Source organism: Pelodiscus sinensis, chromosome 7 (genome assembly GCF_052426305.1).
Source record: "Pelodiscus sinensis isolate ZL-2025 chromosome 7, ASM5242630v1, whole genome shotgun sequence".
In the NCBI taxonomy this organism is placed as follows: Eukaryota; Metazoa; Chordata; order Testudines; family Trionychidae; genus Pelodiscus; species Pelodiscus sinensis.
Window position 1 is genome coordinate 58590442 of NC_143058.1, and position 26297 is coordinate 58616738.

At 43.2% G+C, this 26297-nt stretch overlaps 1 protein-coding gene across 3 annotated transcripts in view; it reads left to right on the top strand.

Moving 5' to 3' along the window:
- ALS2 (alsin Rho guanine nucleotide exchange factor ALS2) overlaps window positions 1-26297 on the top strand; it is a 66267-nt gene that overhangs the window by 11048 nt on the left and 28922 nt on the right. For 2 of the 3 annotated variants that reach the window (XM_075933860.2, XM_075933861.2), the window contains exons 3-14: window positions 1057-1211; window positions 3316-4232; window positions 12791-13151; window positions 14864-15032; window positions 15829-15925; window positions 16421-16498; window positions 17556-17735; window positions 18721-18892; window positions 19114-19294; window positions 20400-20465; window positions 23453-23615; window positions 24261-24392. In XM_075933860.2, coding sequence (XP_075789975.1) covers window positions 1057-1211; window positions 3316-4232; window positions 12791-13151; window positions 14864-15032; window positions 15829-15925; window positions 16421-16498; window positions 17556-17735; window positions 18721-18892; window positions 19114-19294; window positions 20400-20465; window positions 23453-23615; window positions 24261-24392 — 2671 coding nt within the window. Of the gene's footprint in view, window positions 1-1056; window positions 1212-1778; window positions 1821-3315; window positions 4233-12790; window positions 13152-14863; window positions 15033-15828; window positions 15926-16420; window positions 16499-17555; window positions 17736-18720; window positions 18893-19113; window positions 19295-20399; window positions 20466-23452; window positions 23616-24260; window positions 24393-26297 lie in introns of those variants that run through there. The other variant, XM_075933862.2, reaches the window with a different exon arrangement.

Sequence of the window (26297 nt, forward strand, 5' to 3'; positions counted from 1 at the left end):
AAAAGGGTTGGTTAGTGTCAGTTGTATTGATAGTTTTTGTAGTGCGGGTATTTACACACTGGGAAGTAAAGCCATTGTGTTCATTTCATACAGGTCAGTATCCATTTGTTGGCACTTTTGGCTGACGATAACATGGCATGTTGTTGAAAGGCTCTGTAGTCATCATTCTACACCTTATCAAAATGTATATTATAATTTTAGTAAAATATCCAATATGTCACATTAATTATTACTTTTCCTAATTGTATAAAATCCAGTGAATTTATTTTCAGCAAATTCTGTTTTAAATAGTTTTTATTTTAGGTAAGAAATTTTAACTTTAAATTTAATATTGGTTCCACTAGTTGGACCAATTGGTCCACTGATAACTTTACAAGACTTCTTGTCATTGTCCTCCTCCTCCTCAGCTTTCTGGCATAGAAGCCCATCAGAAAGAAAAAGAATTTGAAATAAAACAAGATTCCATCATAACAGCTTAGTTTTATCTGATCTTGGATATTCCATAGCTATTCAAAAATAGGTTTCCTTCCTCACTAGAGATGGTTTGATGAGACTACTCTAAAACACATCTGTAGGATATATCTATCAATTGATCCATCAATAGATATAAAATTTGCTGCAGCCGCCTTCTGGCGTTAGTGGATGTACCTTGCTCAAAAATGTGCACATCACCCCTTAGCAGGAGGCTGGTTGTTTATGTTCTTCTGAGCTTTGGCGGTCAGGTGTCATTTCTTATAGTACCATAGACCCCCATTACCATAGTAACTGAACATCTCACAATCTTTAATGCATTTAAGTTCACAACTTCTAGTTAAAGTAGGTAGGGCTATTTTACAGCCAGGAACCAAGAGACAAAGTCATTTTTTTCCCCTCAGGGGTCACATAGGAAGTCTGTTGCACAGTAGGGAATTGAACCTTGGTTCCAAGTCCAAAGCTAGTACCCTAATTCCGGAACCTCCTTTTTTTCTTTCCTATATGTAGATGAAAAGTAAACATCATGATCCTGGCTTGCAGAAAACTACAAGCTGATTCTTTGATTATTCATTTTCTTTGTAGCTCAGCAGAGGCAGAAGGAGCCAAAGAGAGAGGCCTGGTTTACATCTGGCAGGCTGGTTCCTGCTCTGTAACACCTGAGAGACTTCCAGGCTGGTGTGGAAAGACAGTACTCCAGGCAGCCCTCGGAATAAACCATGGGTTGCTTCTAACAGAAGGTATTAGTGTCATTTTAGGTTTGAGATTACAAACAAAATTCCAGTTAACACTAGATTGAAGTTTAGAAATATTTAAGAAGAAATATTTGAGCCTTGTATTAGTGCCAATGTCTTTATCATTAAGGTGTAAATAAAAGTTAACTTTTCTACTTGTGTTTCAGTCATTTTAAATTGAACTGGACTAATTTTTCTCTTTAATAAAGAGGCTCAAAGATGAGATGCCTTATAAAATGGCAAGATAATTTGTAGCTCTTTCACACTCCATGTTATTTCGAAATGCATATTACAATGTCTTGGATTTAAACAATGCATTACAAAAAATCCTCTTGATATAGGACAAATTTGGGCTTTTGGGAGGGCGGTTTCATGAAAAATTACAGGCAAATAGATGCAGCATTGAAATTTGGTTTGATCAGTTGACTCTTTGATTAAAAAAAATACTTTCCAAAAGACAATTCCTTCGGTTGTTGATATATTTTGCCACTTGATTGAACTGATCAGTGAGCATACAGTTGTAAAGATTAGGTTGGAAGTAATTTCTCTGATATTTCTCTGATGTTTTCAAAGGAAGAAAAGAATTTCACACCTTTGAATGTTACTGAGCTGCAGGTAAAAAATGTTGTAGTTTGGGGGAGTATCAATTAGAGCCAGTTGTAATTTGCCTGACCTGCCATGTCACTCTGTTGCCTAGTAGAAAACTTCTGATCTAGGAAAAAAATTCGCTTCTATGCACATATGACTTGAAGTGCACTTTTTTATGGATCTAACACTTGGGATCACTGCTATATAACTATGAGTGTTAACCAAATCAATCCTTATAATAGCAATTGTACTTTTTTGCCTTTTTTATTGCTTTCTGAATCATTTCAAGTGTTACCACAATCATAGATCACGTTGATCGTTTCTCTAGAATTTCATGTTAAAGTTTCATGTTAAAACCAATTTAGTTGTCCATATTTAAAGAATAAATGGGACATGTTTACTGTTTGAGGCAATCTCTTGCTTCAGTATCAAGGTCTAGCGCACTGTTTCCCAATTTTATTTGGCCACAGAACACTTTTAAACTTGAAAGAATTTTGCAAAACCCTTAACAGTCTAATATACAGAGATAAAAAAGTAGACCACAAATAAGTAAGGATAATAATAAACAAATGCTAAACAAGGTCATGAGATCAACATTTAGTTTAATTGCACATATTTAAAAACAAAAATCACATAATATTAATTTATTTTTAATCCTAAAATGCTACTGTAATGGAGTTTTCTCATGGAACCCTCATTTTCACTTCACAGAACCCCGGGGTTCCTCGGGACACCATTTGGGAAACACTGGTCTATCACTTTGACATGCTTTTGGGACACAATGTAGAGTAAGAAGGGAACCATGATTTAAACTGCTCCTCCGGTATTGTATTTGTAGAATATGTGGTATGCTCACAGTCTCTGTGGAAGCCTTAGGTTAGAGTTTCCCTTGTTACATTTAAAGTTAAATGTGCTACAACAGTACAACACTAGTGTTCAACTTGTATACTACAACACTAATATTGTAGCGTTCAACACTAGTCCTGGTACAAAATCAACTTTTGACATTATTCATCTTCAGTAAATATTAAGAAATGGAATATGTTTTAGGCATTTTATGAGTTTTATGCATGTTCTCTCGACAATACTATCAGAATGATGAGCACTGGTAAGGTGAATGGCACTCATTTATGAAGGTATTGACTGCAAAGTTCTCTTTTGGACTTGCACTAGAATAGCAGGTTGCTCTGAATAGTTACAATTTAAGTTGTGTGCGTTCTACAATTCATTTCAAACGCAGCATGTAAAAATAGGTCAAATCCTCACTGTAATGCCTCCATGCTAGTGATTTACTAGAATGGACCAATGGGAGGGGAGGTAAAAATCAGTTTGAAGAGTAGGACCTCTTGCTAACAAGAGCACAGAGTTCCCTAATAGTTACTGATTTACTGAAAGCATCTGAGACGTGGTTTCAATAAGTGCAGTTAAGCCTGAGCCCAGAACAAATTAAAAATGAAAATCCAATTAAATGAGTTCCTAAGGTATTAATATAGTTAACTTCATTAGAATAACTCTCTTTCAGGTGGCGAGGTCTACAGCTTTGGAAAGCTTCCCTGGAGAATTGGACTAGAAGAAACGTGCACTCAGAGCCCAATCTTAGAAAATGCTTTGATTGGACAGCATGTTACTACAGTGGCAGCTGGAAGCTACCATAATGGAGCAGTGACCGAAAGTGGTGTGGTATACATGTGGGGAAACAATTCTGCTGGCCAGTGTGCAGTAGCTAACCAGCCCTATCTGCGGGAACCAAATCCTATTAGTATTTCTGACTCTGAAACCAGTCCCCTGCTGTCAGTCAGGATTTTGCAGTTGGCATGTGGAGAAGAGCACACCCTGGCACTTTCTCTAAGCCGAGAAATATGGGCCTGGGGAAGTGGCTGTCAGCTAGGTCTCATAACAACTTCTTTTCCAGTGACCAAGCCGCAAAAGGTAGAACACCTGGCAGGACGTGTTGTGCTTCAAGTTGCCTGTGGAGCCTACCACAGCCTGGCACTTGTACAATGCCTTCCTGCACAGGACATGAAACCTATCCCAGAGAGATGCAACCATTGCAGCCAGCTCCTGATTACCATGACCGATAAAGAAGACCATGTCATCATATCGGATAGTCACTGCTGCCCATTAGGTGTGGTGCTGGCGGACTCTCAATCAGAAAACCACATCTCCTGCTCCCTATTGGAGAATCTTGAGGGGAAAAGTGAAACAAGTAACCAAAGCGAGGATTGTCAGAAAACCTTCGAAGATGAGCCAGCTGCTTCAGAATCCGATGTGACAAGCGTGCTTGCCAACAATGATGGTGGACAGGAAGACAGTGGTATTTCCAGTCCTGGAAATATTTTGTTTCCTGACAAAAAAGCAGTAAAAGAGTACCTGGAGGATCTGTCAGATCACCCATTAAATGACAGCCAGGAGAAGGGCACCAGTATAGAACTTGAACAGGTACTAGCCATCACCGGTCTACACTTTTTTTGTTAATATTTGTTCTGTGTGTTCACGAGCACATTACAGGGTGCCACAAACTAAAGATTTCTCAGTATTAACATAATTTTGAAGTTATACCTACAGTTCTTGAGTTATTGCAGTGTTTATTTCACAGTCTAGCAATCACATCCAAATACAGAAATTATTTTGGACTGAGAGTAGAATTGTCAACATGATTGTTCGGTCCTGAACTGTTATATGAGCAGTACTCTAGTTGTGTGCTATGGACTGTGTAATGGTGAGAACCCAATAAAACCTATTTCCCATTCCCTCCTCTGGTTCCTTAGAATATTTAGGTATCACGTTCACCATCTTAACAATATTCTGTGATTTGGCCAGCTGGTACATTTCCTCCCTACCTATGAAGAGAGAGACCTCCATCACTCTCTCAGTTCAGTGCCTGATTCTTGAGACAAGCAATGAATTTTATCTGGATAGTTAACTTTTTTTTTATTCTGGGTGGCCTGTCAAATACCTATGAAATTGAAATAGAAGGAGCCATGTTTTTCCATTTTCACCCCATTTTGGGAGAATTTTGCAACAGTGGTAAATTAATTTTCCACATGTGAAACTTATGTTATGACCGTTGGAAGACAGGAGTAATCAATGGGACACCTCTTGGTTTGACTTACCCAATCTTCTGTAAAGCGTGTTGCTGTTTTGGAGGGCTGGGGAAGAGGAGAGGTGGTTTGAAGTAGGGATGTTAAAATGCGCTTATTTTGGTACAGGTGCACCCGCTGAAATTTTCAACTCGGAGCTAGTACGTGCAGAAAGCTGGCGTTTAAACTAGAAACAGCACACCGCAGCCAATGGGAGCTGTGAGGCTCCATGACTACAGACACTTTAGAAAAACAGCTGTGTAGGCCTCCCAGCCGCTTTCCTGGTTGGGACCATGACCCACTTTGAGAAATAGTGAACTAGTTAACCTATGCTGAGGAAGTTGTTTCTGCTTGGAAAATCCTGTGTACTGCTAGTGCCATCTTACTGTACAAGCGGCATGGTGGTCTCATAAGAACGGCCATACTGGGTCAGACCAAAGGTCCATCTAGCCCAGTATCCTGTCTGCCGACAGTGGCCAGCACCAGGTACCCCAGAGAGGGTGGACCGAAGACAATGATCAAGCGATTTGTCTCCTGCCATCCCTCTCCAGCCTCTGACAAACAGAGGCCACGGACACCATTTTATCCCCTGGCTAATAGCCTTTTATGGACCTAACTTCCATGAAATTATCTAGCTTCTCTTTAAAATCTATTATAGTCCTAGCCTTCACAGCCTCCTCTGGCAAGGAGTTCCACAGGTTGACTACACGCTGTGTGAAGAAGAACTTTCTTTTATTAGTTTTAAACCTGCTACCCATTAATTTCATTTGGTGTCCTCTAGTTCTTCTATTTAGGGAACTAATAAATAACTTTTCTTTATCTGCCCTCTCCACACCATTCATGATTTTATATACCTCTATCATATTCCCCCTCAGTCTCCTCTTTTCTAAACTGAAAAGTCCCAGTCGCTTTAACCTCTCCTCATATGGGACCCGTTCCAAACCCCTAATCATTTTAGTTTCCCTTTTCTGATCCCTTTCCAAGGCCAAAATATCTTTTTTGAGGTGAGGAGACCACATCTGTACACAGTATTCAAGATGTGGGCATACCATAGTTTTATACAGGGGCAGTAAGATATTCTGGGTCTTATTTTCTATCCCTTTCCTAATAATTCCTAGCATCCTAGTTGCCTTTTTGACCGCTGCTGCACACTGTGTGGACGTTTTCAGAGAACTGTCCACGATAACGCCAAGATCTCTTTCCTGATTTGTCGTAGCCAAATTAGCCCCCATCATACTGTACGTATAGTTGGGGTTATTTTTCCCAATGTACATTACTTTACACTTATCCACATTAAATTTCATTTGCCATTTTGTTGCCCAATCACTCAGTTTGGTGAGATCTTCTTGGAGTCCCTCACAGTCTGCTTCTGTCTTGACTATTCTAAACAGTTTGGTATCATCTGCAAACTTTACCACCTCACTGCTTACCTCTTTCTCCAGATCATTCATGAATAAATTGAAAAGGATTGGTCCCAGGACTGACCCTTGGGGGACACCACTAGTTACCCTTCTCCATTCTGAAAATTTACCATTTATTCCTACCCTTTGTTTCCTGTCTTTTAACCAGTTCTCAATCCAAGAAAGGACCTTCCCTCTTATCGCATGGCCATGTAATTTACACAAGAGCCTTTGGTGAGGGACCTTGTGAAAGGCTTTCTGAAAATCTAAGTATACTAGATCTACTGGATCCCACTTGTCCGCATGTTTGTTAACCCCTTCAGAGAACTCTAAGGGTATGTCTACACTACCCTCCTAGTTCGAACTAGGAGAGTAACGTAGGCATACCGCACTTGCAAATGAAGCCCGGGATTTGAATTTCCCGGGCTTCATTTGCGTAAGCAGGGAGCCGCCATTTTTAAAACCCCGCTGGTTCCAACCCCGTGCAGCGCGGCTACACGGGGCACGAACTAGGTAGTTCGAACTAGGCTTCCTAGTTCGAACTACCAAGTTCGTGCCCCGTGTAGCCGCGCTGCACGGGGTTGGAACCAGCGGGGTTTTAAAAATGGCGGCTCCCCGCTTACGCAAATGAAGCCCGGGAAATTCAAATCCGGGCTTCATTTGCAAGTGCGGTATGCCTACATTACCCCGCTAGTTCGAACTAGCGGGGTAGTGTAGACATACCCTAATAGATTAGTAAGACAGGATTTCCCTTTACAGAAACCATGTTGACTTTTGTCCAACAAATTACGTTCTTCTGCATGCTTCACAATTTTATTCTTTACTATTGTTTCAACTAATTTGCCCGGTACTGAAATTAGACTTACCGGTCTGTAATTGCCAGGATCGCCTCTAGAGCCCTTTTTAAATATTGGTGTCACGTTGGCTACCTTCCAGTTATTAGGTACGGAAGCCAATTTAACAGATATAGTTGAGCAATTTCCCATTTGAGTTCTTTTAGAACCTTTGGATGAATGCCAACCGGTCCTGGAGATTTGTTAACATTAAGTTTTTCTATTTGTTCCAAAACCTCCTCTAATGACACTTCAATCCGGGACAGTTCCTCAGATTCATCACCCACAAAGGACGGTGCAGATTCGGGAATCTCCCCAACGTCCTCAGCCGTGAAGACTGAAGCAAAGAAATCATTTAGTTTCTCCGCAATGGCTTTATCGTCCTTGATTGCTCCTTTTATAGTTCGATCATCTAGGGGACCCACAGGTTTTTTAGCAGGCTTCCTGCTTCTAATGTACTTAAAAAACATTTAGTTATTTCTTTTTGAGTTTTTGGCTAGCTGTTCCTCAATCTGTTTTTGCTTTTCTTATTACATTTTTACACTTGATTTGACAGTGTTTATGTTCCTTTCTATTCATCTCCCTAGGATTGGACTTTCACTTCTTAAAGGATACATTTTGCCCCTCACTGCTTCTTTTACATGGTGGTTAAGCCACGGTGACTCTTTTTGAGGTCTCTTGCTATGTTTTTTTATTTAGGGTATACATTTAAGTTGGGTCTCTATTATGGAGTCTTTAAAAAGTTTCCATGCAGCTTTCAGGGATTTGGCTCTAGTCACTGTGCCTTTTAATTTCTGTTTAACTAACCTCCTCATTTTTGTGTACAGCCAGTCCCCGAGTTACGTGGATCCGACTTATGTCGGATCCGTACTTACGAACGGGGCTTTTCTCACCCCGGAGGACATGGGCGGCGGGACTGCCCAGACGCGCCAAGGTCCCGCTGCCCGCGTCCTCCGGGGCGAGAAAGGCTGCTCCACGTCTCCCTGGTCTGCAGACCAGGGAGACGTGGAGCAAAGCCGCAGAGGACCCGGGCGGCGGACCGCGGCGCGTCTGGGTACTCCCGCCGCCCGGGTCCTCCGCGGCTTTGCTCCGGGTCTTCCTGGTCTGCTGGGGCCCCCCCAGCAGACCAGGGAGACGGGGAGCAAAGCCGCGGAGGACCAGGCGGCGGGACCGCGGCGCGTCTCGGTCCTGCCGCCCGCGTCTCCATGGTCTGCGGGGGGGGGGGGGCGGGGGGGCGGGCACAGCTAGTGCGCCCTGCCCCCAGCAGACCAAGCTTTTCTCGTGGACGCCTGTGGTAGAGCAGCTGGGGCGTTGCCGGTTGGTCCCACAGCGCCGCTTCTTGGCGCTACTGGACCAACCCGGCAGCGCCCCAGCTGCTCTGCCCCAGGAGTCCTGATTCAGCCACTGCTGGTCAGTTTCAGCAGTGGCTGAATCAGGACTCCTGGGGCAGAGCAGCTAGGGTGCTGCTGGGTTGGTCCAGTAGCGGCCGCTCTTCGGCGCTACTGGACCAACCCAGCAGCACCCCAGCTGCTCTGCCACAGGCGTCCCCAAGTCAGCCGCTGCTGAAACTGACCCGAGGAAGAGTTGCTCTGCCCTGGGCTTCCTGGAATCAGCCGCTGATCAGTTTCAGCAGCAGCTGACTTGAGGACACCTGGGGTAGAGCACCTGGAGTGCTGCTGGGTTGGTCCCCGCAGCGCTGAGGTACGGCGCTGCGGGGACCTACCCGGCAGCGCCCCAGCTGCTCTGTCCCAGGCATCCAGATTCAGCTGTTGTTGAAACTGATCAGCGGCTGATTCCAGGAAGCCCGGGGCAGAGAAACTCTGCCTCGGGCTTCCTGTAGTCAGCCGCTGGTCAGTTTCAGCAGCGGCTGAATCTGGACACCAGTTCCGACTTAAGTACAAATTCGACTTAAGTACAAACCTACAGTCCCTATCTTGTACGTAACCCGGGGACTGCCTGTAATTCCCCTTTTTGAAATTAAATGCCAGGGTGCTGGACTGCTGAGGTTTTCTTCCCACCACAGGAATGTTGAATGTTATTATATTATGGTCACTATTCCCAAGCGGTCCTGTAACGGTTATTTCCTGGACCTGATCCTGTGCTCCACTCAGGACTAAATCGAGAATTGCCTCTCCCCTTGTGGGTTCCTGCACCAGCTGCTCCAAGAAGCAGTCATTTAAGCCATTGAGAAATTTTCTTTCTGCTTCTGTTCCTGAGGTGACATGTATCCAGTCAATATGGGGGTAATTAAAATCCCCCATTATTATAGAGTTCTTTATTTTGGTAGCCTCTGTAATCTCCTTCAGCATTTTAATGTCAGTATCGCTGTCCTGGTTAGGTGGTCGGTAATATATTCCTACTGCTAATTTCTTATTATGGGAGCATGGAATTACTATCCATAGCGATTCTGTTGAACATGTTGATTCACTTAATATTTTTATTTCATTTGATTCTACATTATCTTTCACATACAGTGCCACTCCGCCACCCACCCGGCCTGCTCTATCCTTTCGATATATTTTGTATCCTGGTATGATTGTGTCCCACAGATTTTCCTCATTCCACCAGGTTTCAGTGATGCCTATTATGTCAATCGCCTCATTTAGTACTAGGTACTCTAGTTCACCCATCTTATTAGTCAGACTCCTAGCATTTGTGTAGAAGCACTTTAAAAATTTGCCATTGCTTATTTGTCTGCCCTTCCCTGATGCATTGGATTCCTTTATATGTGGTGGTTTGTCTGCTCTGGCCCATTTGCCCTCTCCCCTTCTCTCTTTCTGACTACAGCTCAGAGAATCTCTATCAATGGATTCTCCTTTAAGAGAAGTCTCCCTCCGATTTACGTGCATCTCCGCACCAATCGGCTTTCCCCCATCTCTTAGTTAAAAAACTGCTCTACGGCCTTTTTAATGCTTAGTGCCAGTAGTCTGGTTCCACCCTGGTTTAGGTGGAGCCCATCCTTCCTGTATAGGCTCCCCCTCTCCCAAAAGTGTCCCCAGTTCCTAATAAATCCAAACCCCTCTTCCATACACCATCGTCTCATCCAGAGCTGAAATTGGAAAACTACAGCAGTAACTGAATCTTAAGACTGAGTCTGGGGGTTAGAATTTGCTGATATGATAAGCTCTAGCAACTGGCTTATCTTTTGTAAGTCTATGGGATTTCGTCTAGCGAGGCTAGTTCCGCCCACCCACGCTGCTGGATTTTGGGAGTTAGGGAAGACGAGGTGGTAAAAGTAAAAAGGATGTTAAGGGGTGAGTAATTGGCTATGATTAGTTGATCAGGGAAGTGGCTCTGTCCTGGCTCATGCTGGATCCAGGTGCTACCCCCACTGTGGCTCTACAATTTAAATGTAGTAAGAGCCGGGGGCGCAGGCAGCTGGGCAGCTCCTACTACATTTAAAATGCAGAGCTGCAGCAGGGGTAGGTCCAGGACCCAGCGGGAGCCGGGAATGAGCCTGGCTTGCTCAGCCCCGGCTTGTCAGGTCCAGCAGCCCCATCCACTGAGGGTCCAGGCTGGCTGTGAACAGGGACTGCTCTGTGGGATGGAAGTGTCTCTTGCCCCCTGCTGGGGGGAACCAACTTTTAAGCCAGCCCTCCCACCTGTTCCTGCTCCCCCCCCCCCACTTGCTGCCTCTGATACAGAGGCAGTGGTGAGGGTGGGGAGAGGACAGATTCAAATAGATGAGTAGTTGACTCTCATTCCTGAAAAGTCTAGGCTTATCGGGTAGTTGACTACTTGACTAGTCGCTTGCATCCCTAAAAGGTAAATCAACTTTACGTTAGTTATCTGTGGACTCCTGTATTTAGGGATCTAGAGGGGTCGGCTTTACTGTCTTTTCTTTATATCTGTCAGTAGCTTGAAGGCTATGTTTTTGAAAGGGCTTTTGTGTACTAATTTTTGTATAGTGACTAGTTCTACTTGGCTGACTAACAGTAAGCTTTAGATGACTATCCTCTGATCTATCTTAGAACCATTATTTCTGAAGTTTTCCTGAAGAAGTGTCTATCATACATTCCTGTTTGATACTGTCATTGGTATAAAGCTTTATTAACAATTATTAACTAGACGCCTGCTTGTCAGGATGAGCAAAGTTAATCATTTGTTTCCCTTTGATAAGCTTTCCCAACTATCTTTTCATAAAGGTAGCATGTTTGCTGATGTACTGTAATTGATTAGAAGCAGAGAACTGAACTTAGAGGGACATAGTCAAGGTTATAAGCCCAAACTTTAACCCCTCTTTTATATTTGTTTGCAAAGATCCAAGTTATTTTATGTATTTTTTGAAATGTGCATTCCTTTCTTTAAAAAATCCACTGTCCACCACTCGTTAACAACCCTTCACTGCCAAACAAATATGCATATGCAACAGAAAAACTGTTTTGTATTCAATGTTGATAACTGCGCAGTATTGATAAATACAAATTAAGACACATTGGAAAACCTAATCCCAACTATACATATAAAATGATGGGGTCTAAATTAGCTGTTACCACTCAAGATACAGATCTTGTAGTCACCTTGGATAGTTTCTGAAAATATCCACTTAGTGTGTAGCAGCAGTTAACGATTCCCAATATTCTGGTCACTTTTTAAGAAAGGGATAGATAAGATATAGTGCACCTAAATAAATGCAAACGCATATCTTGACTACTGCTGTAGATGTGGTCACCTCATCTCAAAGATGTATAGAACTGGAGAAGTTTCAGAAAAGGGTAACAAAAATTATGAGGGGTATGTAATGGCTGCCAAACGAAGAGAAATTAATAAGACTGGGACTTTCCAGCTTGGAAAAGACATGACGAAGTGGGAATATGATAGAAGTTCATAAAATTGTAACTGATGGTAAGAGTGTGTTATGTACTCATTTTCATAACACAGAAAGGTAGGGGTCACGAAATGAAAGTAAGAGGCAGCAGGTTTATAACAAAAGGGAGGGTTCCCCCCATGGTCATCCTGTGGAACTCCTTGTTAGGGATGTTGTGGAGGATATGCCATCAAAAAAAGAATTGGGTAAGTTCATGGAGGATAGGCCCATTAATGGGCCTTACCAGCCAGGATGGGCAGGGAGGGGGTGTCTAGATTACCTGTTCTGTTCATTCTGGTGCACCCGGCATTGGCTACTGTTGGAAGATGAAATACTGGGCTAGATGGACCTATGGTCTGATCCAGTATATCCATTCTTATGTTCCAGGTTCCAACTCTATAAGGGTATGTCTACACTACCACCCTAGTTCAAACTAGGGTGGTAATGTAGGCAACCGGAGTTGCAAATGAAGCCTGGGATTTGAATTTCCCGGGCTTCATTTGCATCTTGCCAGGCGGCTCCATTTTTAAATGTCCGCTAGCGCGGACTCCGTGCTGCGTGTAGCCGCGCGGCACGGAGTCCGCATTAGCGGACATTTAAAAATGGCGCCGCCCGGCAAGATGCAAATGAAGCCCGGGAAATTCAAATCCCGGGCTTCATTTGCAACTCCGGTTGCCTACATTACCACCCTAGTTCGAATAGGGTAGTAGTGTAGACATACCCTAAAGGATTATTCTGAAGGGTAGACTTAAAAAACAAACTACTGAAAAGTATCTTGATGCAACAGTGGGTGTATGAGTACTAGATTTATTTAATACTAGTTACTCTGAGTTGTGAATTATAATAGACTTCATTGACTTCTCTTTCTGTTTTTTAGCCTTCGCAGGAAGAAGAACTCTCTGCTTGTCTCCCTGGCCCTCCCGGTGTAAGCACATCTGTCTTAAACAGCTTGGTGGTCTCTTGCGCATCAGCAGTTGGTGTGAGAGTTGCAGCTACATATGAAGCTGGGGCGTTATCTCTGAAGAAAGTGATGAACTTCTATGGCACAACTCCAGGCGAACTAGGATCTCAGTCTGGTAGTCCTTCCTCAGGTCCTGAGGGGCCAAAGGACACTCGAGAAGAACAAGTCAAATTGGAATCCATGCAAGGAAAGAAGAGTTCTAGCCTAGTGGATATTCGGGAAGAGGAATCTGAAGGAGTCAGCCGAAGACTTTCTCTGCCGGGCTTGTTATCCCAAGGTAAGATAGTGACTAGGAGGAACCAGGAGACCAGGGAGAGTTACCATAATATGATAATTACTAGATATGTGTCTTATTTGATAATGTTAACCGACAGTATGAACTTTGATTCAAACCACCTGCTGATGTGTATAAGAAACAGTCCTTCAGATTTTCTTGAACAGGGGTGGGCAATAATTTTAAAAAGGGGGCCACCACGGAAGGGATGGGGCCTCAGGAGGAAGGGGTGGGGCCAGGCGACTTCTTGTGCCCCCTTCCCCCATTGGCCTGAGGTGGAGGAGCGCAAGAAGTCTTTTCCCCTCCCTCTGCACCCTGCCCCCTAGAGAGAAACATCAGCTGTTTTAAAACAGCTGGCAGTTCCCTCTAGGTGCCTGGCAGATGAAGACCTTGCACACTTTCCCTGCCCCCAAGCCAATCAGGGCCCGGGGGTGGGGGTGGTAAAGGGAACGTGCGAAATCTCCTTGCCCTCACAAGAGTGTACGGCAGCTAGAAAGACATGCCAGTTGTGCCAGTTGTTTTAAAAACGCCAGCATGTGTCTCTAGGTGCTGCATGCCCCTGGCAGGGTCAAGGACAGGACAAGAAACTTCACGTGCTCCCAGGCCTCAATTGGCCTGGGGGCAGGAAGCGCACTAAGTTCCCCCTCCTCCCCTCCACCAAAGGCGTGCGGCAGCTAGAGATAGAAATGGCTATTTTAAAACAGCTGTTGTGTGTGTCTAGCTGCCACGGCTCTTGTGGGGGCGAGGAAACTTCGCAAGCTCCCCCGCCCCCAGGCTCTGATTGGCTTCGGGGGGCGTGGGGAAGGGGGAAATGGCAGGGCAGCTGCGGATTGGATCCACTGGCTTGGTGAGCTGGATCTGGCCTGTGGAGGGCCCTTTGCTCACCCCTGTTCTTGAATGTGAAGGGAGAAGTCTAGCAGGAAATACATGTTATTTCAGTGAGACAAAGGACTGTTCTTTAACCTTAAAATAAGGATTGCCCCAAACCCATTGTAGTGCTTTTGGTCATATGGCTGAGTGTTCATTAGGAAAGGAACTGATAACCACAAACTCTCTTCATGTACGCTGTGTCACATACGACAGACATTGGCGTGACCCTCTGTCACTGTAGCGCTTGGTTGGTTTTGAACCAATGGTTTAGAAAAGTTCCTTGCTCATTTTCACACTGCTTACCCAGATAGTCTATCCCTTCCTTGTTTTTAATGTTCATTGTTCTCACTATGGAGCACTTTGTTAATCAAGTACAGTTAATCAACCCCACAGTAGTGAGGTTGAGTTCAGTGGCACTCTTTCCAGGCCAAGAGAGATTCTCTGAAGGTGCATGATCTCTGCAGGGTAACTTTTTTTTTTCCTTTCTAGGAAAAATACCTTATTGGCACTTCAGTGCAATTACATATTTTGCATGTATAGCTATGGAAAGGAAATAATGGACAAACCCTGTTTAAGACCTAGATCTTGATTAGCATATATACTGTTACAGTTGCCTTCATCTATTGTACCTTTTTGCTCTCTAACATTACTAAATATTAACTAAGATACCTAAGGAAATGCTTTTATCGGTGAGAGCTAATACTCTAGCTGTGTGTGTCAGGTTTAATTTAAAATGGCAATGAAGTAATGTTGTCTGTTTCAGTTTTAATGCAGGGCTATTTTAAAAAAAAAAAAAAAAAAAAGAAGAAAAAACTTGATTCTAGTTTCTCCTGGTCTGTTTCCAGTTTCTCCAAGGCTCCTAAGAAAAGTAGGACGGGCAAAAATGAGGACAGTGGCTCTGACCCCAACCTATAGTGGAGAGGCTGATGCACTTTTACCATCTTTAAGAACTGAGGTGTGGAGCTGGGGAAAAGGAAAGGATGGACAGTTAGGACATGGTGATGTCCTGCCAAGGTAAAATATCACTGGCAAAAACAAAAAGAAAAATCTTACCTATGGGGAGTTGGAGTTTTTGGGTTGTCAGAATTCTTGAAAGTCTCTGTCAACTGTCTGAATATAGATTTAGGGTCCCTAACGTAGGCTCCTGTTTTTGAAACCTTGGTTTTAACTATTACCGCTGATGTGATTTATGCAGGATAATTAGTGGACTGGAAGGGCAAAATCCTGGCTCCAGTGGAAAATACAATTGTGTAATTATTAAGGATGTTACATTGCGGTTAATTTACGAGTTGAGTAGTCGATGGAATTTCCATCAACTAGTTGATAGGCACTTCCACATTCCTCCTTTGAATCCCAGTGGGGACGCTTGTGCATTTCAAAGCGTAATCGCCCTCATGAAGCCAGAGGTCAGCGGGGGACTCTTGAGTCCCCTGCTGACCCCGGGTTCCATGAGGGCGCTTACGCTTTGAAAAGCCACGTGTAGCCTGGGATCAGCTGGGGACTCCCCAGTTGATCCTGGGTTCCACAGAAATGTCAGTGCCACGTGGAGCCTGGGATCAGCTGGGGAGTCCTCAGCTGACCTTGGGCTTCAAGTGGCACTGCGGTGTTTCAAAAGGGAAGCTGAGCCGGGATCAGCTGTGCAGCACTGCCCTGTGAAGTACCCTGGCTCCTTCCCCCACCACTCTTTGCTGCCTCTATCTGATAGTATGGTGCACGTTGGTTCTGTTTCAAAAATATACAAAATGTTTTATATTCAGTGTTTCATGCTGAGAGTACTCCAAATTTGTTTTTGTTGGGGGGGGTATTACAGGCTTCAACCATTGTGTGTAAAAAGTCTGGACAGTAAAGAAGTGATACAACTGTCTGCTGGCGGCTACCATTCCTTGGCACTCACTGCCAAATCGCAGGTATGAGGATAATGGTAATTTGTATCATGTAGCCATAGCACTGATGACCTGTTGGCTCTTTTCTGGATTGGGCTTTGTGCTTTTAGGCTTTGCGTTCTCACATGGTGTGCATAATGAATTTTTTGTTACGGTTTTGCATTAACTTTGTATTTTGTATGAGTATGTATCCTTGCTGCTCAGCTTCCAAGAATGTAGTAGTTTGAGTGCGGTTTACCACCCAACCCTCTACCCACATGCACACACGCACAGATGAGGAAATGTAAGTAGAAAGAGCGAGGAGGTAAGAAAAGTACTTCCTTTGGAGAACCTTCATCTCCCCACATTTTTCTTCAGTTGCCCCTTCAATTGTAGGGATTTTTGTTTACAGTGTTTATTCTATAATGATATTCTACAAATGTGCATAAGTGTAGTGTTTATATATGCTGTCTGTCACTGTGGATTTATTACTGTGTACTCTATGCATGCAAACTATTTTCCCCTCATGTTTTTACACAGGTATATTCGTGGGGCAGTAATACCTTTGGCCAGCTTGGTCACTTAAATTCCCCAACTACTGTCCCTCGTCTTGCAAAGGTACTCTCTTCATCTTTATGGATTCCATGTCTGTTTTATAATAAAGGCTTCTCTCAGAGCAGTGAGTCTTAAGGAACTTTTAAAAACTGATGTCTGACCTTCTCTCTCATTAGAATACCCCACAAAAAGTTTTTGGCAGTGTTCGACATTAGCAAAATCATTTGGTTTTCGTTGTTACCTGGACCCTCTGATAATGCCATGAGAACACTGCACCAGTGTTATTTAAAGAGGCTATAGCTATTTTTTTAAATAAGGAGGTTAGTCACTACTGAATTGTTTGAAAAAGAATTGTAGTATGGGACATCCAAAAAGAAAAGTTAACTTTCAAATAAGCTTCATTTCTGTTACCAGTTGTTTCTTCTTTCTCACACTTAATAATCCAGTGTTCTGATTTTTAAACTCTTATTTGTTTTGAAACAAATGTCAAACATATTTAGTCTTAGATATTTTTTAAAATATAGTTTACAAAAATTTATTATCTCCTTTGCCCAAATCGAAGATATTTTCTCCTTCAAAGTTCCAGAAATCCTCAAGCCATAATCTTTGTTAAAACTATTGATTCATTTTTATCCTAATGACTAATTATCATTTTTGTCACTTGTGTATATATTTCTGGAGATGGTAGTCATGCCTTACACAAATGAGTGTTTTTGATTGGCTTTAAAAGAAAATTCTTTGATCATATGTGTGTTTCCAAATGATCCATTTAAGTTTAACCAAACCATTTCTGCAGCGTCCCTATCAAGTAGTAGACAGCACATAAAAAGCTGTCTCCTGTGCTGTTGTGTTTTTATAGAGATGAACCATTTCAGTGTTTGTCTATGTATATAAAATTCATCTGCATTATAATTTAAAAAACAAAACCTCAGCCATTGGGTACTAGGACTGAGACCTGTCTTGTTGAAAATCTGCCATGGAAATTTTACTTTAAGGAGACTAATATCTGTCTAAATGAAGTGTCAGTCCAGGACTTTCTTTTGAATAGAAAAAGATTGTGTGAAGTGGAGGCTCCTGTCTTTAATAGGTGTTGGATACTAACTTTCCCCCCAAACTACAGGTGTGTGATGATAGTGGAGTCTGGAGCACAGCAGCAGGACCAGATTATTCCCTCTTTTTAGTGGACACAGAAGACTTCCAGCCTGGATTATATTACAGTGGTCGAGTGGAGACTAGGGAAAATAATATACCTGGAAACAACTGTTCTCAGAGTCCAACTCTGTTGCCAGCCTGTAGTAAGGTGAGTATTCCTAGTTCCTTCTCTTGGGTGTAATATTGCTTCCCTAAGATGGCTCCACTTTTTTTCTAACAAGCTCTTGTAGATGTAACTAAATTGGAATTAAAAGTAGAGACCTGAAACATTGTTGCCATATGCAGCTGAACCTGAGTCAATATTGGTGGAGACCCACCCTAAATCATCAGTGCTCGTGCTGACCTAGTGAGGAATCTTGCTTGCTATAACCTTGAGTTAACAGATCATAAGAGTAGTATTGCAGCCTTGATCTAGTTTAGTGTAGACACCATAATTAGCACTAGGCCAAGTCCTCTCAGTTAACATGTCTTTCGCATCAAAAAGGGAGCTGATGGATATAGCTGAAAAAAGCAAGGAAAAATAGAGCAGTGTGCCTCCCAGACATTGAAAAAGAGAAATGATCTTTCCTCTCTGAAGGAGAAATAACCTGATTAGTTGAGAGGTTTTATTTGTTTGGGGAAGGAATGTAGCATGTCTGTATGAAGAAACTAAATCAAAGGAAACTTTAGACAGAGACCATAAAGCTAAATCCAAGAAACATTTTGCAGTTTTGAAATTGTCTGAATTCCTGGTTGGATACTGGTTTTAGTGACAGCTGGTTGAGTTCAAGATCATCTCTTGTCTCCTAGCCCCATTGACACTTGCAAACTTGACTGGTGGTAGACGAGGGATGTTTAAATGTGGGTTCCTCGCTCAATCCTCCTAATCTGCGAGTCTGACAGCTTTGAAAATGGGTTGGCTGGCAGCTTAGATAAGTGAGGAGGAAGGAGAACAAATAGCTGACTTCCTCCTCCTACTAATGGGTAACTTTTCTAATATTGGATACATTCATGGATATCAAATTATTTAGTACCAGCAAAGATCCTAATCTGTTAGACTAGGGTTTTTAAACTGTGCTCATCACTTAACTTTTCGTTTTGTACTAATACGCTAATCTTTATTTATTTATTTATTTATTTATTTATTCTTTCAGCTAGGGTACATAAGCAGCATGACAGCAGGTGGGGACAACTGTTTGGTCTTGGTGGACAGAAACATTATGGGATATATTGCAAGTTTGCACGAGTTGGCTTCTACGGAGAGAAGGTTCTATTGCAAATTGAGTGAGGTCAAATCTCATATCCTCAGACCCCTTCTAGGGTTAGGTAAAATAATTTTGAATCATTTGTTACATCTTTACTTCCCGTGATGAAATTGTTAGTTTGTAGGTATAGGAAGGAATTGCATGGATTGTGGAGCCTAGTTGGTCTGAAGACCTCCACAAGGTGATGGCATTCTTTGATATCAAATATTAGACTAGCAGATTGAGTGCCTGGATTAATTCCCATTATTAATATGCATGTTCTTTTGCAAATATTCGTTACAGATAACTTGGGCACTGCAACCACAGTCCAGCTGTTGCAGGATATGGCAAGCAGGTTCAGCAAGCTGTGTTATCTGATTGGTCAACATGGAGCCTCACTAAGTAGTTTTCTGCATGGGATAAAGGAGGCAAAGAGCTTGGCCATCCTGAAGCATTCTAGTCTTTTCTTGGATAGTTATACAGAGCAAGTATTAAATTCTGTCTTGTATTCAGTGTCTAGAGGGTTGTTCTGTAGAGCAGACTTGCTTTGTAATCAAGGGGAGTATATAGGGAGGCTTGTGTAAGGAAACTTCAATTGCCTAGCATAATGCTTGGTAATTGAATAGTAAGCAAATCTTGCACTATAAGGGCTGGTATACATTGAAAACTTACACTAGCATAGCTCCGTGTTTCAGGAATGTGAAAAATCCACACCTCTGAGAGATGTAGCCATGCCAACCTAAACCTTGATGTATTCTGTGGTAGGTTAATGGAAGAATTTAACTGTTCAATTATTGTAATTTTATGTAGGGGGAATGTGACTCCAGATCAGAAATAGATCATAGACTTGCAACACCACATAAAACCCCAAGAAATGCTTGAATTGAATCCAATATTAGTCCATTTCCAAGGCAATAGGTATTACAACATATCACAGTTAACTTTCTCTTTGGCCTATTTGACAGGATTACCAAAAATGTTGGACCCAAATTGGTCCTGTTTTCAGCCAGAGAGGCTAACCTGTTTGTGGCTGAGCTTCAGCCAACAGGATTTCATAAGTGTCAGTCACATAAGCAATTAATACATTTTAAAACTAAAGTAATTGGAATAACCAGTTTCTTTCCCTCTCTGTGTCTGAGATGACAGTTTCCGTGTTCTTGTCTGCAACTATAAATGACACTTGATTTTGTTTAGTAAGGTGAGCTGACAATACCAACAGACTTTTTTGCTGGGATGGGGAGGGAACTGTATAAAATATTTAAAAAAAGCCTCATCATGCATAAGTACATTCCATAAGTTATTCAGTAACAGACATTTCTCCACCTTCTCTGTTCCTGTGTGTTCCAGATGTTTGTGTTTTTCCTGTGAGTTGGTTTCTGGAGCTGGTTTGCACTGTTAAGTTTTATATATTTGGTGTTTCCTACATTATTGGTAATGGGAAGGGAGTGCTGCTTCTGGCAGGGAGGATTGTCTTAGTTTCTCCCCCTGTCCTTCCATTCCATCTGAGAATTCACTGCCCCCCTCCATAGAGATTTCAAAATATGGCTTTTAATTTGAAAATGAGGTTTGTTTATTCTTATCTGTTGTAGGTATTGCACATCTGTAACAAACTTTCTGGTGATGGGCGGATTCATGCTTCTTGCAAAGCCTGCACTGTAAGTAAATCTTTTCTAGTTTTTGTTTCCTTAATCAGCAAACACTTGTATTGACATATATGCATGTTAATGGACAGATTTTTTTTTTCTGGCTTCCTCATATGATCTCTCGGGACACTTGAGTACCTTAATTTCTTTTCCATCAGGTGAAGATAAATTTCACTAGAGCTGATCTTGGCTATGATTACATTATCTCTTTTATAAATAGTAGTGAAGGCATTTAGTTGTTGGGCCTGGTTTCTCTTGACGGAGGAGAAAGAAAGAGTAACAAACACTAGCACTATTTTAAATAGATTTGTCAGATGGTGGTTCATGAGAGCTTAGCAGGAGGTTAAACCTTCATCACAATGCTTGTAAATCTATGGCAGCTAACTTCCTTCAAGACCTGATCAGTTTAAATAATAATAATTCCTTTTAACTGATCTTCATAGTTAATTTTGCAGAGTTTAATAGTACAGGTTGAACTTCTCGAGTCTGGCATCCTTGGAATTTGACTGGTGCTGAACCAAAGAATTTGCTGAACCATGGGAGGTCAATATTGCCTAGCATCATTACCAACACTTGCACTGCTTACTGGGATGTTAGAAGACATGTAGGGGTAAATTAGATCTAAACAACAGCACAGAACACTGAGAACCAGGCCTGGTGGCTGTAAACAAAGTTTATGGGACCACTGGAAACTTGGCTACATCCATGGTAAGTGAACATCTGGCTAACTAAAATCATGACAGGCCACAGATATTGTCAGACCACGGTGGTTCAACCCATACAGCCTATTCAGGGAACTCTTTAAGAATGTGATTGTTAATCTTTTCTTATTCTTGTCAAGGAGAACACTTTTCCTTGTTAGTTGAGTAGAACTCTTCTTTTGACTTGAAGGAATATTAATTGTTCTTTAGTCTCCATACTGTTGGTCCTCCCAAACTTCTCTGCATGATGTCATTGATGTTTAGTGTTAATTTTTTTAATACAACGGTTATCAGTTGAATGATAACAATTCATCTCTCCATCAATGCAGAATGAACAATCTAATACATCTTTTGGTTCTCTTCATTCTTTGAAAAAGCTGATGCAATTTGGGAGTTTTTAGCTGTTATCTAAGGAGCTGAAAATTTGCAGAAATTTTTTGTTGCAATTCTTCCTGTGATATGGGAGCAACTCAGTTACAGGCAGATTTCTGGGACAAACTATGGATCCACAACTAGTGCTGATAATTTCAGATGCTGGAATTACTCTGCATATTGAATTCTTTGTATTGAGTGTTTCTGTCACTACATACAGGTGACACATCTAATACTGACATCATAGTCTCATTAGATGGCTAACACTTTCAGGTTCTGAAACTTCAAAGAGGAAATGTTTTAGAAGTTTGGTCTGTTCCTTGTAATAAAAAGCAGGAGGGTTTATTTGCAGGTAATGCTGAAACAAAAGACAGGACTATGCAGCACTTTAAAGACTAACAAGATGATTTATTAGGTGATGAGCTTTCGTGGGCCAGACCCACTTCCTCAGATCAAATTGTGGAAGAAAATTGGCATGATCTGAGGAAGTGGGTCTGGCCCACGAAAGCTCATCACCTAATAAACCATCTTGTTAGTCTTTAAAGTGCTTCATAGTCCTGTCTTTTGTTTCAGTAAGACCAGACTAACACAGCTACATCTCTTACTATTTTGCAGGTAATGATTGTCTTTTAGAATGAATCGTTTGTTCTGAGAGAGCTTTTTAGCCAGATACTGTCTGTCAATGGCTAATGCCCAAGGATCTCTTATAGATATTTCACAATATGGGCATCTTAGTAGTCAAACTGTGTATATGTTTTCTAAAAAAAGGATAATCTTCACCCGGTATCCTAATTGTTTGCAGACTCTTGGGTATTTTATCTGAGATAATAGGCAAGATGTGTGCATGAGGTCTCTCTTATTTCTTGATACTGCTACAACGCATTCCCTGTGAGGATCTCAAAGCACTTTAAAAATGCAAGCTATTCAGATTTTAGTATTGTGATCAAGGAAAGCAGTCTTGTCTCCAAAGAAGGCTTTTTATTTTTTTTATTTTTTACACTATGCTTATTGAACAAGAAGACTCCAAAATCTCATGAGCAGAACTAGGCAAGGTATATTCATTTGATATTTGTGAGGTAGCGTCTTGCTAATCATGTAGAACTCTTCGGTGTCCTGCTGTGCAAGTCTCTAAGCTTGTTCTTTGTTCTCTGTTGCTTGTCATCTCCGCTTACTTGATCATCACAAACTCCCCTGTTCAAATAGCTTCTCTGAAAACCAGTGTGCGTGTACGTACACACACACCCCCACCCATCCCTCTTGTATCCTGTTCTGGCTCCAAAATATAGCATTCTCATAACTATTTCCATCCTCTTGCCTGAACTAAATTAATCCTCTATGTAGAAAATCATATTGAGGATTGAATAGATTCTCTGTGTCTTTGAGGTAGGATATGATTTTTCTAGCTGGGGGGAGAAGGCTGTTAAACTTGATTGACCAGTAGTGGTAGGGAGTAGAATACCCAGATATGTTTATGGAGTTATATTAGAGCAAAGATAGGGACTTTCTCACTGCACTGCATTATGCAAATCACTTTTTTCAGTGTTAAAGATGAATTAGTCTTAAGAGGGGACATGGAAACCCATTCTCTGGATATATTTTCACCTGGCTAATTGGAGACCTAATGAAAAAAGGCAGGCAACTAGATATTTTCCAAGGAGGAAACTAGCTCTTCCTTGAGCAAATCTGCTCACCATGCAGTGTCCTAAATTAACAGCTATCAACAAACAAGGCCAGTACTGACGTTAACACACAGCCCTGTTACTATGTCATAACTAAACCATAATGGGGACAGATCCTATTGTGTGCTGTACATCCTAATCTCTTTAATCTCTGCTGGTTTGCTATAACCCCAAAAGGAGGCACTCTGTAAAAGTACTACATAGCATTCCTAAAGTTTTATTGTATTTCATTTTTTTCCATCTTTAGGGATTTTTTAGGTAAAACCCAAGAGCTGTTACAAGATCTATCAGAGACAAAGGAGGAAAACATACAGTTGGTGGAAGTGTTAAATACCCTGTTTTTCTTGCCAGTCAGACAACTTTATAACTATGCTAGACTTTTGCTGAAGCTTGCTACGTGTTTTGAAGTGGTAAGCTGTCTTGTCACATATGAAACTTAATTAGTAGGAGGCTTTTGGGAGGGAATGCTGGCCTGGTTTATAAGTAGGCATGACAGAAATCAATTTGAATCACTGTCTGTACAAATTGATTTCAGCTGACATCCTGAAATGGATGAAAAAATATATTGACTGGTAACAGTCTGCAGGAGTGCTGTGTGCCCCTCCCCCCCTTGTGCCTGCATGGATTAGGGGACACTGGCTGTCTTACCATGCAGAGAGCCCTCTGCAACCCCACTATCATGGCCTTGTTCCCTCATGCCCATGATAGCAGGGAGAAGTATGAGCCCCAGGATGTGCGGGAGGCCCTCCTGTTTCTGAAAGGCTCTGTCTCTTGGCAGAGTTTAGCAGTGGGATAGCTTTCCCCATTGCCGGGGGGGCTTTTGTCCTACTTGTGGCCTTGGCTTGAGGGTATCTGCTCTGCCACCTGCAGGGATCGTGTCACTAGCAGCAGAGGTAGCCCTCCACAACTCTGCTATTAAAGGACAGAGCCACTCAGCAGCAAGGAGCCCGCCCCTGGATTTGGGGACTCACAACTACAAACCCATTGTGGCTGGTACGTGTCCTTTGAAATGGTGCATCTCACAGAACCACATGTTTTTGTGTGTTCCCCATTAGACTTCTCCAGAATATCAGAAGCTACAAGATTCCAGCTCTTGCTATGAGACTCTTGCTGTTCATCTCAGCAGGAAAAGGAAGGAAGCAGAATACACACTGAGCTTCTGGAAAACCTTTCCTGGGAAGATGACGGTATGATGACCGCTAAATTGCTATTACCACTCGCACCCGCCTTCATGTTTATATGCACCTGGCTCTGAAGTTGTAACATTCCACTCCCCTGCTTTATGATTGTGATGTATCTGCCAGTGTGCCTGGTTTGGCAGCTTTCTGAGCAGCTCGGGCAGCCCTCTGGCCAGGCACACTGGCTGCTGTTGGGGCACTTTCATGCCTCCCTGGCTCCCAGCAGTGGGTGTTGGGTATGGATGCTCAAGGGCCACAGGAATTCCCCTCCCTCAGCTCCTCACTCCATGTGCTGCCTCTACCCACAAGCACCACCCCCACCGCATCCGTTGGCCAGGGTTCCCAGCCAATGGGAGCTGCAGAACTGGGGCTTGGGACAGAGTAGGGGCGGCATGTGGTGCTCGGAGCTGGATGTTGCCACTTTCCAGGAGCCATGTATGGAGCCTGCTCCTGCCTTGCCAAATTCTCTAGCCCCCCCCCCCCCCAGGCCTTGCCTTGCCAAATTCTCTAGCCCCCCCCAGGCCTCGCAAGTTCCCCTACCACCTGCCCTTCCTCGACGTTTTAGTCGGGGGTATATAGTGAAAGTGCATGTGTGCTCTCAGAGCCACTCAGCAGTCTCTCAGATCAGGGGTCGGCAGCCTTTTCAAAGGGGCAGGGCCAGGATTTAATGCTCCTGCTCTGGGCTGTGCTGCTCTCCTGGAAGGGTGGGAGGGGCTCTCTCCACCGCACGCCCTGCTTGCTCTCCTGCCCTGGGTTTCACTCTGGCATTTCCTGTGGGAATAGGGAGGAGCAATGTGCACTTCCCCAGAAGCCAACTGCGTCACGGAGCCTTAACACTCCTCCCCCAGCTGGCGCTGGCTCCAGTCTTGGGCGGGGGGGAGCGCAATGGTAGATCGCCTGCACAGGTTGGGGTCGATGGCTTGGGCACGGGGCAAGGAAGTTAATTACATAATTACAGCTGAGCCATTTTGCTAGTGCCTCAGCTCAAGAGAACGGTGTAATTTAAATTACGAAACAGATTCAGCGTTTTAACTTTCTCATGTTAGTTTGTCAAACTTCATTTTAAATGAAGTAAAATATTACCTTATGTCCAACGCACAAGGCTTCAATGTTTTCTTCATTTATGGCAGGGGTGGGGAACTATCATTTGGAGACTACACAAGTGAGAGGCAAAAAAACTACTTCAGAATCCCTCCAACGCTCTTGACCCTGTCCCCATCAAATCCCAGTTCCCAATTCCCCTATTGCCTCCTCACCCTAGCTCCTGTTTTCCCCACCCCTGGTCCCTACTCCTCCCACAGAGGCGGGAGGGGGTCCCAGCTCTGTGTGGGGTCCCTGTGCCACCCAGTGGAAACGGTTGGGGAGCTGGGGCAGCTCTTGGGGGCACTGGGAGTGGACTCCCCCACGGGCTCCCAGCCCATTGCTTCCTTCTCCCCCAGCTCCCCTGCATATCAGTGCGGCTGGGTGGAGCAGCAGCAGCAAACATTCAGGGGCAGGGCCTCAATCTTGTGGGGGCTGACCTGGCTCTGGGGGGGGGTCCCTGCTCCGCCCAGTAGAGGCAGGTGGGGACCTGGGGTGGCTTTCAGGGACACCAGGGGCATACGTGAGTCGGGGCTTTCTTCACCACCCTTCCCGTGTGCCCAGAAGCCAGAGCTGGTGCTCCAAGCTTTGTGGCTGCATGGCCTCCTTGCTGGGACTCTGTATGCCACTGAAAATCGGCTTGCGTGCCACTTACGGCATTTGTGCTGTAGGTTGCCGACCCCAGTCTCAGAGTAAGGCACCAGCCCGATCTCTCTTCTCCCCCCCCCCCCACAGCTCCCTGTACTGTACCTCAAGAATATACTGTCTAATTTATTAATTGGTTTACCATCTCATCAATGGAAAGTGCATATACACAGCCCTTGTAAAATCTGA